This window comes from Paramisgurnus dabryanus, chromosome 2 (assembly GCF_030506205.2).
Source record: "Paramisgurnus dabryanus chromosome 2, PD_genome_1.1, whole genome shotgun sequence".
Taxonomy (NCBI): Eukaryota; Metazoa; Chordata; class Actinopteri; order Cypriniformes; family Cobitidae; genus Paramisgurnus; species Paramisgurnus dabryanus.
In genome coordinates, this window is record NC_133338.1 from 8,562,585 (window position 1) to 8,576,678 (window position 14,094).

General features: G+C 36.7%; 1 protein-coding gene across 2 annotated transcripts in view; it reads left to right on the forward strand.

Annotated features, from left to right (window-relative positions):
- lrrk1 (leucine-rich repeat kinase 1) overlaps window positions 1-14,094 on the forward strand; it is a 134,181-nt gene that overhangs the window by 30,370 nt on the left and 89,717 nt on the right. For both annotated transcript variants that reach the window (XM_073811892.1, XM_073811893.1), the window contains 4 exons: window positions 1,359-1,507; window positions 5,407-5,633; window positions 8,570-8,697; window positions 12,190-12,353. In XM_073811892.1, the coding sequence (XP_073667993.1) occupies window positions 1,359-1,507; window positions 5,407-5,633; window positions 8,570-8,697; window positions 12,190-12,353 (668 nt within the window). The remainder of the gene's footprint in view (window positions 1-1,358; window positions 1,508-5,406; window positions 5,634-8,569; window positions 8,698-12,189; window positions 12,354-14,094) is intronic.

Sequence of the window (14,094 nt, forward strand, 5' to 3'; positions counted from 1 at the left end):
GTTTATCCTAGTCCCAGACTAAAATGCATGCTTGAGCTGCCATAACTTTTAACATATATTCGTGCCATTGTTTAGTCTCAAGTTTAGTTTTTTATAAGGTTTGTTTGTAAAAACTACTCAAAATCCTATTAACTAAGGCCTAGTCCTGGATTAATCTAAACATTGGGAAATTGCTCCAATATGCTGTTATGCTATGACCTTACGTATTATGTAATCATGTCGAAAGGTCACGCAAGACGTATACGAAACCATAGATATGTAAAAAGGCTACATGTCTTACGGCGGAGTCTCTAACGGCATCACCTGGCGGCCATCTTACCTCAGACAGCTCGCTCGCTCGCTCGTAGCATTGAGTTTAATGGTGCAGGTACTTTTAAATGACCATAACTTGCTCAATTTTACCGATTTTCAAACGGTTTGGTTTTCTACAAACGTTATTAACGTGAGTATAATTCTGGATGCTTTAACATATTTCATGAATTTTTTATTTATTTTTAGTATAAGTATGCAGTGTCATAGGTACATCTTTGACGTTTATAAAAAACCAAACCGTTTGAAAATCGGTAAAAAAATTAAGCAAGTTATGGTCATTTAAAAGTACCTGCATCATTAAAACTTAATGCTACGAGTGAGCGAGCGCCTTGTGGTAAGATGGCCGCCAAAATGCGGACGTTCCACTCAATTGTCCAGCAGCGAGCGCGAGACATCTAGCCTTTATACATATTTAAGTACGAAATACTGCTCAAGTGTTTATTACTTTGAAGAAGGAGAACCATTTCGATGTTGTTACATTTGTATTGATACTATTTAATGTCTTTGTGTCAGTTTATTGTTTAAAATGTTAAGTGTGCTTTTCACATACGTAACGCGTGACCTTTCGCCGTGATAACATAGTACTTAAGCGTAGTGCAAGAGGAAAAGTTGTGGTTAAAAATAAAAAAAGTCCCCCAAAAATCGTTTCACTAGATAAGACCCCTTTTGTCTTGGTTGGGATCGTTTAGAGCCCTTTTTTTTGACTGAAGAAAGAAAGATATAAACTTCTTGGATGACATGGGGGTGAGTAAAGTTTTTTTTATGAAAGTGGAGTAATCCTTTAATGCATAAAATAATTACACAGCATATAAGAAGGGGCTTGACTATATTGTAAACCAAGTTTCATTGTGACCATAAATGACATGTGCAGAAAAGTAAAAGAAGGGGAATTTTATACAAACTTTGGGTTTCCCGCTTTGATCCAACACACACTTCCTCTTTCGGTGCAGAGGTGTGGAGAACTAGAGAGAAAGTTCTTCCTGGTTTTCTGGAATCTAGCGGTAGCTCTTGAGTTTATTCAGTCTTTTTTTATCATCACCTTACAGGAAATAAGGAGATCGCATGCTTTCTGCTGAAGAATGGAGCTGGTTTCTCTTCATACACCTTGATGGATCACCCGGACTTCAGCCGGCAGCTGCTCAGAGAGCGCCACCTGGAGGACAAAGAAACACCTGCACACATAAGAGTAAAACAGGTGAGACTGCTTTAAACTCTTTTACAGCTTAATGGACTCTTTGCTAAACAGATATGTTGTTAATTATGTATAAGGTGGTTATTATTCCTTTCAATGGGCTTTCATCAGCAATCAAAGAAAATGTGTATAACAGGCAACTAAAGAGACAACTGCTTTAGATGTATTTAAAACTAACTGAAAACAGAGCATCTTTAGAGTTGAAATACCAAAAAGAGCCAAAAAGACAAAAGTTTTTAAGGTAGGCAAGGGTTAAATGTGTATGAAAGAGGAGCTGGTCAAATAGTACTGTGGCTTTAGTTTACAGAAGTATTAGTGTTAGTTCCTTTTCATGAGTTTAAACTGATACACAAGAAGAGAGCAGATACCTGGCTTTACAGTTTTTATCCGCCTGCACTAACAAAGTGTTTATCTTTACATAATTTATGTTCAAGTGTGAAGTATCCGTGAATGTGTAAAGACCGAGCAGTGCTCCGATATGTTGTGCAGACGCACTTTTGGCGACCTGACTGGCTCGCTCGAGGTCCTTTGCCAATCTCATACTCCTCTCTCCATCCTGTACTCTCCTTACATGCTGTCTGTCAAATAAATAGGGTTCCCACATGTCCTTGAAATCCTTAAAAGTCTGGGGGGAAACATTCAAGGCCCTGGGAAGTTTTTGAAAATATACATACATAGATACAGGTCATGGAAAGTGCTTGAATCTATTTTATGCAAGAAGTTTTTCGGAAAAAATTATCTTAAATCATATCAAAATGCTTTTTTGCATAGTTGTGTTTGACACATGAAAACGTCTCGGGTTACATATGTAACTGTTGTTCCCTGAGAAGGGAACAAGACGCTGCATCTCCCTTGCCATACTTCCTGTGTCGGGGTTACGCTGTCTTTAGCAATATTTCAGATAGCAATATACTTCCTGGTTCCCGAGTCACCTTGTCTTTGTCGTTAAGCCTCACCATTGGTTGAATTTGATATACACATTCAGACACACTTACCCTTGGAGGGGTCCCCAAAGTGTCACCGCAGTGACGCAGCGCGAGTTCCCATGAAAGGGAACTGTTACAATGTATCTTAAAAGGTAACACGATGTAACCTTGTTCTCACTTGATGTGTCCCTACATTTTGTCCTTGAATTTGAGGATATTGGACCTGGAAAGTCCTTGAAAGGTCCTTGAATTTGAAGTTAACTAAGATGGCAAAATGGCCCAAAAATTTACTTTATTTAGTTTTTGTTACCCAACCATTTTTAACCCAACCCAACAGTTGGGTTTGTCCTTATTTAATCCCACCATGGCTTAAAGATCCACAGTGTAGGTTTTAGTGGCATCTAGCGGTGAGGTTACGAATTGCAATCGATGGTTCAGTCCACAGCCCTTCCCTCCCTTTCGAAACGTCCATGTAAGAGATAAAATAATATTTTAAAATCATATTAGAGATAAAAACGGCTCATTCTAAGGTAATAAAAACATAACGGTTCATTATGTAAGGTCTTGATACACCACTCAAGATATAGTTATGTATATTACATTACATTTCTGTCAAGAGATCCTCCTAAAAGTTACACAATGCACCTTTAAAGCAACCCAATATTTTTTGAGGATAAGGGGTGCTTTATTTGGATACTGTACCATTAGCTTTTATCTTTTGTGCATTTCACTTAAACATTTAAAAATTATTTTGTTTGTTTATTTAAGACTTTTAATGTAAAATAGACTATATTATATAATAGGATATTTATACTTTTCTAAAACTCAAAACGTTGTTTAATTTTTTAATTCAGTTTTATTTTATTTATATAGCACTTTTCACAATTGTGTAATTGTTTCAAAGCGGCTTTACATTAATAGATGCATGAAAAAACACAGACTTAAAACATAAACACCAGAATACAGCGCTTAAGATTAACCATATTAGCGAGCGTAGTAAATATGTAACCTATTTACTATTAGGGTGCTTAGTTAAGCCAATGTCAGCAGACTTCCCAGGATTTGAAATAAAAAGCTCTACTACTTTTATAGCTCTACTACAGCAAAATAAAGGATACACATTTGATGAGTTATCGATCCTTTTATATTTTATTTTATATGCTGCCGCAGTTAATAAGGACAAAAATGTCATTTTGTCACACAAGCCTGTCACCTCATAAATGAGCTATAAATAAGTACATATGTCTATTCTTCATCCACAGTAAGCAAAACTATGCCGTAAACATTCACAATCAAAATTCGATCAATACCAATTATAGGGTTCCCACAGCTCCTTGATATCCTTTAAAGCTTATGAATCTGGGGGGATTCAAGGCCCTTTCAAGTTTTTGAAAATAAATGCACTTATTTTATTTATTAAGTTTTCCATATTATTCTTTCCGGTCCACTAATGTGTTATTTCGCCAACACTTCTTGGCCTATGCATACTAGCTTGCTTGATGTACGTTTGTTATGCGCATTTACACATTATGTTAAAGGCCCACTGAAGTGCCTAGGAGCTTTATTTGATGTAATGACATCATTTTTACTGAAACGGAAATAAGAACGAAACTATCGATAAGCAGTGGCGTATTACCATTTTGGGGGCACTAAGTAAAGTCCAAGAACCAGGCCCCCCATGCCCCAGCATTGCCTAAGGTTTTTCATTTGAATTGCACAACAATAATATTCAGTATATAAGTGAGATATAACACTGCTTAAAATAACACTAAATTGTTACAGTTTAGTATGACAAAAATTCTTGGTTTAAAAGATGTTTGCGTTGTAGTGATATATATTATATATTAACAAGAATCTTGACTAAGGTTAAACAAAACGTAGGCGGTAGGACACTTCAGAGTCTAGAGAGCATTTGATTGGACAGGAAATTTGACAAGAGGATGACGTCATACAAATCCAAGACTTTTTTTACCACATTGTGAATGCTTATATCTTCTAAATGCTAATTTTGTCATTGTTTTGGGCCATACCAAAATGCTTTTTTGCATAGTTGTGTTTGAGATGAAAACTGTAACAATGTATCTTACAAAGTAACACGATGTAATAGGGCTGTGCAAAAAATCGACTGCGATTATCATGCGCGTGTCATCAGTAAAGCCGGTTCCGTGATTAGTATTAAATCGCCATCAGCTGCTTTCAGATGGAGCGGCATTTATTAAACAGACCCGTAGTTCACCGAGAAGCTAGGCAAAATCGGGTTCATAATCGAGGAAAATCGATTCCGATTTTCTATGCGATTTTGCCTAGCTTCTCGGTGAACTACGGGTCTGTGTAATAAATGCTGCTCCATCTGAAAGCAGCTGATGGCGATTTACTTCTAATCACGGAACCGGCTTTACTGATGACATGCGCATGATAATCGCAGTCGATTTTTTGCACAGCCCTACGATGTAACCTTGCTTTCACTTGAAATGTGTCCCCACATGAAGTCTTTGAATTTGAGGTTATTGGACCTGGAAAGTCATTGAAAGGTCCTGGAATTTAAAGTTAACGAAGGTGTGGGAACCCTGCAGTGATTATTAAATTGAAACCCCCAATGTAAAAAGTGTGGGTTTTGCATCTCAAATTATTATATTTACCAAAATGAACACACACAAACAACACTACAGTATCAGAAAAAAAATCAAAATATGTACCCCAGCTGTCACTGGGGCTGTACCCTTTCAAAAACTAGTTTTGCACCTAAAGAGTTCATATTAGTACTTCAGTGGTACATGTATACCTGTACATTTCTGTAACTAATGCTACATATTAGGACCTTTTTACAGGGTACTGCCGCAGTGACAGCTGGGCCATTTTTTCTAACTGTGTACTGCAGTGGGAGTAAGAGGTTACAGAAGAGTCACTGTGAAAGCCTGTCGATGTAGATTTGAATGCTGTTTTTGATTTGTCATTTTGCAATATCCTCCTGCACAGGCTCTGCATGTTAATTGGTCGGGTCTAAAGCTGCCCTGGTTGGATCTGGACTGGTTCATTGACGTTTCTTCTCGGATCACAGTGCTGGATCTGTCTCATAACTGTCTGACCTCTCTGCCCTCAGTGGTACCTTGGGGTCTTATTAACCTGTATTCGCTCAACCTCTCCCACAATCAGCTCAGAGAGTTACCCACCCCAATATCATCTCAGGAGATCATTTGCAGCAGGTCTATTAAACTCACAAAAACACTTCATTGCATGATTATTTGTTTTCTCATACTGTTTTGTTTTATACCTGCTGTGCCTTCCAGGGGAAGAATGTGTTTAAGCGCTTCTGGGGGAACATTTGTTATTGCTCAGTGATTGCTTATTTGAATTTTGGGAGTTCAACTTTATCTCAAATGTTTTTCAGAAAATAACAGGTTCCCCTACCCTGCAAGCAATAGCCATCATTTCACTCTCTAGGTTAACTATAGACCCGAAATAGTCCGGCTATGAGGAACCCACTTCTAGGAAAAACTTGAATTTGGTTACATGTCGTTTTTGCCCAAATAACTTGCTAGATGTATAATATTCTGTCATGCAATCACAGTCAACAGTGATTGCAAGTTGTTTGGTTTTATTTATTTATTTATTTATATAACTATGGTTCACTGACAGCCCAAATTTTACCTTGTTTTAGCCTAGACCTTTGGGCTGTGTTCTTTTCTATCTTTTAAATGCAAAATTGCTTGCCTTGCTACTGCTAGTGACTACGAATCTGGGAGACTTGTATACACTAAAACATTTATAATTTAATACTAATTCAATATATTAATGTGGGTTTTGCATAGCAAACTTTTGGATTCTGCATTATCACTTCGGGTTCAGGTCTTTTACGTGTGCTTCATGAAGTTAAAAGATAAGTCAATTTTCGTAAAAAAATCCAGATAATTCACTCACCACCATGTCATCCAAAATGTTGATGTCTTTCTTTGTTCAGTCGAGAAGAAATTATAGATTTTTCTCATTTTAATGGACTTAAATGGAACCCAACACTTAACATTTTACTCAACACTTATCAGTTTTTTCAACGGAGTTTCAAACGATCCCAAACGAGGCATAAGCACAGAGCCGGCACCAGACCATAACTAACAGGGGGGCACTTGGCTTCCAACGGGGGGGCACGCAATAGCAACAATAACTTGCAAAAACAAGACATTAAAACAACAAATACAGTGCAAGCACACACTCATACAACTGGTACAGACTGTCAGCTCATATCCCGTATAAAGTGCAAAAGACCACAAACTATGCGCAAAACTATTGAACTTCGACCGCGGCGTGAGCGCAAGCTGAGCTTTGCTTGACGCAACAACAAACCGCCCTCGTGCGGCGCAAGCCATTCAAATGAATGGGTTTCATAGCGCAGCCCACACCGCGTCATTGCTTTAAAAAAGCAGCTGTACCATAATTACGTCATAATGCTGTTAACGGTCTATAGCCACACTTCACATTTAAGCTTACGCTATTTAAAACAACGCTAACTTACCTTAAAAATAGCGGAAGACGGCGTGTACGAACATTAAACTTCCTTAAAACAGTGTCCTGTAGATTTGTAAATTCCACATCGACCTCTAATCTCTGAGTTTGAGCCATGTCTGTGTTTGCATTAAGTCAGATGAAGCAGGCGGTGCTGGTTCGTTCTAAATGTTCTAATATCCATATTTTACACGATCCATAAAATGCCGCGAAAAAACACGTTGCTAGTATCAAGTCACAAATATGCTAAAGATTTAAGACAGGTGAGACCCGGCAATACAACCAATCAGAGAAACTGGTCTATTTTAATTAAATAAAACATATATCAACTATATTTTCCTCATTTGATTACATTACAAGTCATGAAACATTCAATGTTTAATTTATTTTAGTTATTCTTGATATATATTAAATTAATAAAAAACTTTGTAGGGGGGCACAACAACCTGTTTGTAGGGGGCACTGCCCGCGAATGCCCCCCCCTTGACGCTGCCGGAACGATTGTCATTTTTGACAAGAAAAATAAAAAATATGCACTTTTAAACCACAACTTGTTGTATATCCCCGGTCCTAAAAAGCGCGACCTCATGCAATACATCATCACGTCAAGAGGAAACGCGAAACTACGCCCCAGTGTTTACAAGTGTGGAGAAAGAGGACCGTTCCGACGTTGTTGTATGTCGAATGATAATAATACATGTCTTTGTGTCAGTTTATTGTTTAAAATTGTCCGCAAATGTGCGTTTCATATACGTAACGTGACCTTTCTACGTCACTACGCATTTACGTGAGGTCGCGCTGGTGCTTTTCAGGACCGGAGATAGACGAGAAGTTGTTGTTTAAAAGTGCATATTTTTATTTTTATTGTCAAAAATGACAATCGTTTCGCTAGATAAGACCCTTATGCCTTTTTTGGGATCGTTTAGAGTCCTTTGAAACTCCGTAAAAAAAAATGGTTAGGTGTTGAGTTAATAAGTGTTGGGTTCTATTAAAGTCCATTAAAATGAGAAAAATCTTCTCGACTGAACAAAGAAAGACATCAACATTTTGGATGACATGGTGGTGAGTAAATTTTTTTTTAAGAAAATGGACTAATCCTTTAAGATGCTTTCAAAGAAGATAATGTAATTCATAACTGATGTCTATCACATATGCAGATTGATATTTCAAAATTGTATTATTTTTTTTCTTCTTGCTTACATTTGGATACTAAACTCCTAAAATAAATGCCACAAATAAAACAACTAGCTAGGTTAGCTACCATAAAAGTTTGTACATTTTCCATAAGTATATAGCTGTTAAAACTTTTTTTTGACAAAAGTTAACTGTAACTTAACAGTAAATGAAATGCAAATATTACTACGGTCAAGTAAACTCTATAAAGAGAAACAAAATTAATGTGATTTAGTATAGATCAGATTATTGAGGTTTTTTTATTTTAGATTTAAATCTAAATTCAGGCCATCTCTGAAATGCAGAGCCACTTTTGGAAATTACTGTATACATGAAACTGTTATGATATTAAGATCTCATTTGGTTTCACGTTAAAGTGGAAGCAGAAATGAGTTTTTCTCTTGAATTAAACCTCAGTTCTTGTGAATGTAATCAATACATGTTGTTTCTCTACTTCTGTCTTCTGTAGATTATGCAACGTCAATCTTTGTGAGAATGAGCTGGAGTGTCTCCCAACCGGTTTGCTTCACCTCGGCCAGATTCAGCGTCTTTCTGCGGCCAAGAACAAACTGAACAGCTTCTTTAACATCCCCAATGGTACACACACACACACACACACACACACACACACACACACACACAGACTCCCTCGCCTCTTAAAACAGATCCTGGAACAGGTTATATAGGCAGTGGTCTATTGTTTAGAGAACTATGGGTTGGCACTCAGATGCACGCTTCACTTCTGTATTGCTTATTCGTGACAGTAGCTGGGGGTGATGGCAAAAAAAAACAAAGAAAAAAAGAAAAAAGTTTTTCAAGTGAATGATGGTGGCATTGGTAACCTTATAACCAACAGTAAATAAAACAAGACACACTTAGAAAATGGAGACAGGACTGCATTTAGTTACGCTTGGGCAAGTTATAAATGTACTAGCAGTGCAGCTTGTAATTGCCAAACTGAATGCGGTGCACAGAAGAAGAAATGCAGAATTTTTAATATAGGCGCTAGCAGCAAGGCCAATAAGATGACGTGGAGCCCCATATATGGGAAAGACAATGACAGCTGATACAGCTAGACGGTCAGTCACTTGGGTTTAATGTTCGCTACATCGGAATTTATTCGTAAATGTGTTTTCATCTCTCATTGGCATTTACTCTTTATTGCATAAGTCAGAAACCACATCAAGCGAGTGTAAAACTTTTTTGCGAATTAAGGGATTTTTATTTGAAATTTGGCGTTTCCATCACTCGGTTTTTATGCGATACTTCAGAATGTGCATAAAATCAGGGTCATGAAAACCCAGCTAGTTTCATGACATTATGCCTACTCTCAATCTCGCCTCTTTTATTATGCCTTTTTAATGTTCATAAAACAAGTAGAATAGATTTTGGCCCATTCAATTCAATGTAATTTACAAAAGCCTATATTGTGTTAAATGAATAGCATGACATTTCACTGTAAATCTTAAGTTTAAGACTTGATTTCTTTTATGGGACACAAAATGAGATATTGAATAATATGTAGGAGAATTCAGTGCAATGGTAGTACATTATTATAAGCTAGCTGATCATTTGCCACTTACTCTGATTGATTTGTCTGAAAAAACAACCTGGTTTAAGTGATCCTTTCTGTAAAACCTAGCTAAAGTCATTTTTGTGATTTACTGTTTTCTACATAAAATCATCCTACATAATATAAAGAACATTGTGTGGAAATGTAACATGGATATATAATAATATAATAATATTGACTTAAAGGAATATTCCATTTTCTTAAAAGAAAATCCAGATAATTTACTCACCACCATGTCATCCAAAATCTTGATGTCTTTCTTTGTTCAGTCGAGAAGAAATTATGTTTTTTGAGGAAAACATTGCAGGATTTTTCTCATTTTAATGGACTTTAATAGAGCCCAACATTTAATACTTAACTCAACACTTAACAGTTTTTTTCAACGGAGTTTCAAAGGACTATAAACGATCCCAAACGAGGCATTAGGGTCTTATCTAGCAAAACGATTGTCATTTTTGACAAGAAAAATAAAAAATATGCTCTTTTAAACCACAACTTTTCGTCTAGATCCGGTCGTGATGCGTCAGCGTGACCCCACGCAATACGTCATCACGTCAAGAGGTCACAGAGGACGAACGCGAAACTCCGCCCCAGTGTTTACAATTGTTGAGAAAGAGGACCGTTCCTACGTTGTTGTATGTCGAATGATACTAATTAATGTTTTTGTGTCAGTTTATTGTTTACAATGGTCCGCAAATGTGCGTTTTATATATGTAACACGCGACCTCCCTAAGTCACTACGCATTTACGTTAGGTCGTGCTGGACCTAGACGAAAAATTTTGGTTTAAAAGAGCATATTTTTTATTTTTCTTGTCAAAAATGACAATCGTTTTGCTAGATAAGACCCTTATGCCTCGTTTGGGATCGTTTATAGTCCTTTGAAGCTCTGTTGAAAAAACTGTTAAGTGTTAAGTATTAAATGTTGGGCTCTATTAAACTCCATTAAAATGAGAAAAATCTTGCAATGTTTTCCTCAAAAAACATAATTTCTTCTCGACTGAACAAAGAAAGACATCAACATTTTGGATGACATGGTGGTGAGTAAATTATCTGGATTTTTCTTTTAAGAAAATTGAATATTCCTTTAAGGTCATGTCAAAGACTGAAATTAATGATTGAAATCAAACTTTGATGCTCCTAATTAGATGTTCCAGATCGATTACATTTCGATGCACAAGCTATTCGATTCTCGATTCAATTTTCGATTCCGGCTCTCAGATCAATTTTTATACTCGATTCTCGATTCAACTCAATGAATATTGATTTAATACAAATACTTTATTAATAAAAAGAACAGTGAACAGCAGTTTACAAGTGGGTAACTAATAAAAAGAAATGAAAAGCCACAACACTATCGTCGTCGTCTTGCTTGCGAAATCTAAAAGGCTTTCATACCTCTGACTTTTATGTGAAGGTGGCATCAACGTCGATGAGGCACCTGAAACCATCATTTTAAAGGAGTAGTCCACTTTATAGATGGGGCCCATTGACTTACCATAGTATTTTTTTTCCTACTACAAAAAGTCAATGGACCCCATATTTAAAGTGGACTACTCCTTTAAGCACTGAATGAATGAATGAATGAATGAATAACAGGATTGCCTTTCGCTCCTTGGTAACATCGCGGAAGGCAAAAAAGAGGGTGACATCTAATTAAACGTTAATCTTACGTTCAATGTTTGCGGAAATAAATATGACCACGTAAAAAAAAGGATTAAGCGAAAAATCTATTTTTTTTTGCCCAGCCCTACTCCTAATCTTCTCCTTATCTTATCATTATATTATAAGACTTTAGCCTAGATTTCAGAGACAGCAGTTTCACAGTAATATGGGTGTCATTGGGGTCAGGGTGAGAATTTTTTTTGTTTTCGAGTATAATAATCCACTTAATATAGGCGCCAAAATAAGAGCCACTTTTGCAGATATGAGATGTTTGAATATTTAATACGTCCTAAAGGTGAAATGGTTGCATAATGAAGATGCTGAGCTCTGCATGTAACATTTACTAATTGGACTCCTGGGCATGAGAATAAGTTAAACATTCATTATACCCTGTATAAGTTAAACCAAGTTGAATTGGTTTGCTTTAGTAGTGAATTTACAGCGACCCCGAAAAAGCTTATGGACACTGATGACACTTGTCAAATGTATGGATGTCATTGCATTATACGTCCATGTTGTGAGTTCAAAAAGTTTACCCAGGTGTCCAAGCAGTTATTTTTTTCACAAAAATTTTACAACCAAAAGATATCCAATTATTGTTTGCTTTCATTATAACAATATATTTATTGTTTTACCTTTTCAAATCTAAAAGACCAAATGCCATTTGGTTTGACATTTTGTTATTTAATGTCATGACTTTTTAAAGTGTGGCTTTGATGTGGCCTTTCAGCGAGTACATTTCTTTGATGTTGTGTATTCAGCAAGTGTACAGTTATCCAGGTTATTCAGTTTTAAATAGTTTTGATAGCTAGTCTGCTTGTTACAGCAGTAACAGTTGTCCGTTCTCCCACAGGCACTAACTGGATAGGTCTGCGTAAACTGCAGGAGCTGGACATATCAGACAACTACCTGACAAACCTCCCGTCCTCAGTACTGCACTGTCTGAAATCTCTCAACAGTCTGAATGTCAGCAGGAACAAACTCACCAGCTTCCCGGACCCCTGGGCCTGTCCTCTGGTGGGTCACTACTCTTTTCCAAATCTTACATATAATCACATGCTGTTTACTGTCATCCACTGTATATTCAATCTCCCATAACGCAAATAGTTTCTGCGTATCTCATGTTAATCTTGAGTACCTATAGAGTAATATTACATCCTTAATTTATCCCAAAAATGGATCAGCTGTACCGATTCTTTCTGAATAAAACCGAGCTCCTGGAGGTGTACCGTGGGCAGAGCGAGTCACAAGCAAGCAACACACAAAATATTATTCCACTATCTCTAGATAATTTATGATTCACTACAAGTTTGTGTCGATTACATTATATGCACTTACTAAACTAATTGTTTGCAGAATAAACGTTTTTGTTTACATACATCATATATATGTGTGTACTGTATATTATAATTAGGTATACAGTATATAAATACACACGCTTGTCTCTGTGAAGTTGTGTGGGAATCAAATCTCCGCTCTTCCCACTCCTAACAAATGGAAATGTTCTCATCTCCGAACACTAGACCCATCCAGAAACTAATTGGGGAAGTAGGTCAAGTGCGAACACACCTTTACTTATAGGCTCTGTTGCAAAATCCAGTCAAATTGAAAGACGTCATGTGTGTGTGTGCAGCCAAAAAGTACAAGTGCTGCTTCAAATGGTCGTTTATTTTCAGATTTGCCGTAGCCTAATTGGAAGAGCGTTGCGTTGGTAGCTCAAATTATTTGATTCCCAGGAATTGCACAAACTAATAAAACTGCTTAAATCCAAGTTACTTTGGAAGGCTATCCTATGAGACGATGCGACAAAATCAATCCATGAATCAGGGCAAATCGAGACTCTGCCATATAATTATTTCTATACAAGAAGTAATTATAAGTAGTTAATTCTAATTGAAAATTATATTTTATCTAATGTTTGTGTGTGTTTAATAAATATTTACATGTGCATATACATTTTTATATTTTATGTAAACATGTAATCTATAAATATTTTTTTCTTAAAATTACAGTATACATGAGTTTGTATAATATACATAATTGTTATACACAGTACACACACATATATGATGTACACAAAAACTTTTATTCTGCAAACAGAGTTGCGATTAATCGTTATGTAGCCCTATTTACTTATAGGGATCGACCGTTATGGATTTTTAGTGCTGATCCCGATTTGTGTTTCATCAGCCATAGCCGATGACCGATACAGGCTGCCTATTTTCTTGGAGCCGATACTGCTTTTGCTCACTCAATTTACACCATAAAAATGACACAATGATGCCAAATGTTAGTTACATTTACTGAACTTTAAAAAATAAACTCTTTTTAACAAATAGTAAAAACGGGTGAGGGTGCTATGGAACCATGAACTGCGCTCTCCACAATGACGAGGAACTATCAGCATAGGATATTGATTTCTAGCACTTTACTACTACAAATATATAGAGAGATGAGAAATAAAAACCCGCTTTGTCCAGTTATGATCATCTGTTAGGCCCGAGTTCCGAAGTTGTCATGGAAAGGTTGGTTGTTTTTAGTCACATGACCTGCAATCGCTTGCGGCTTCCAGTACTCTGTCTGTTAATAATGCCGGAAAAAATCGACGAACACAGCAGCCACGTATCGGCCAATGCCGATACACATAAAACTCACAAAAATCGGGCCGATATAGCGGTCTGTCACTACTTACTTGCCAACAAACAGACATTTGATGCAGTTTTACTTAACGCCTGCGACTCATGACATGGTTGGGACC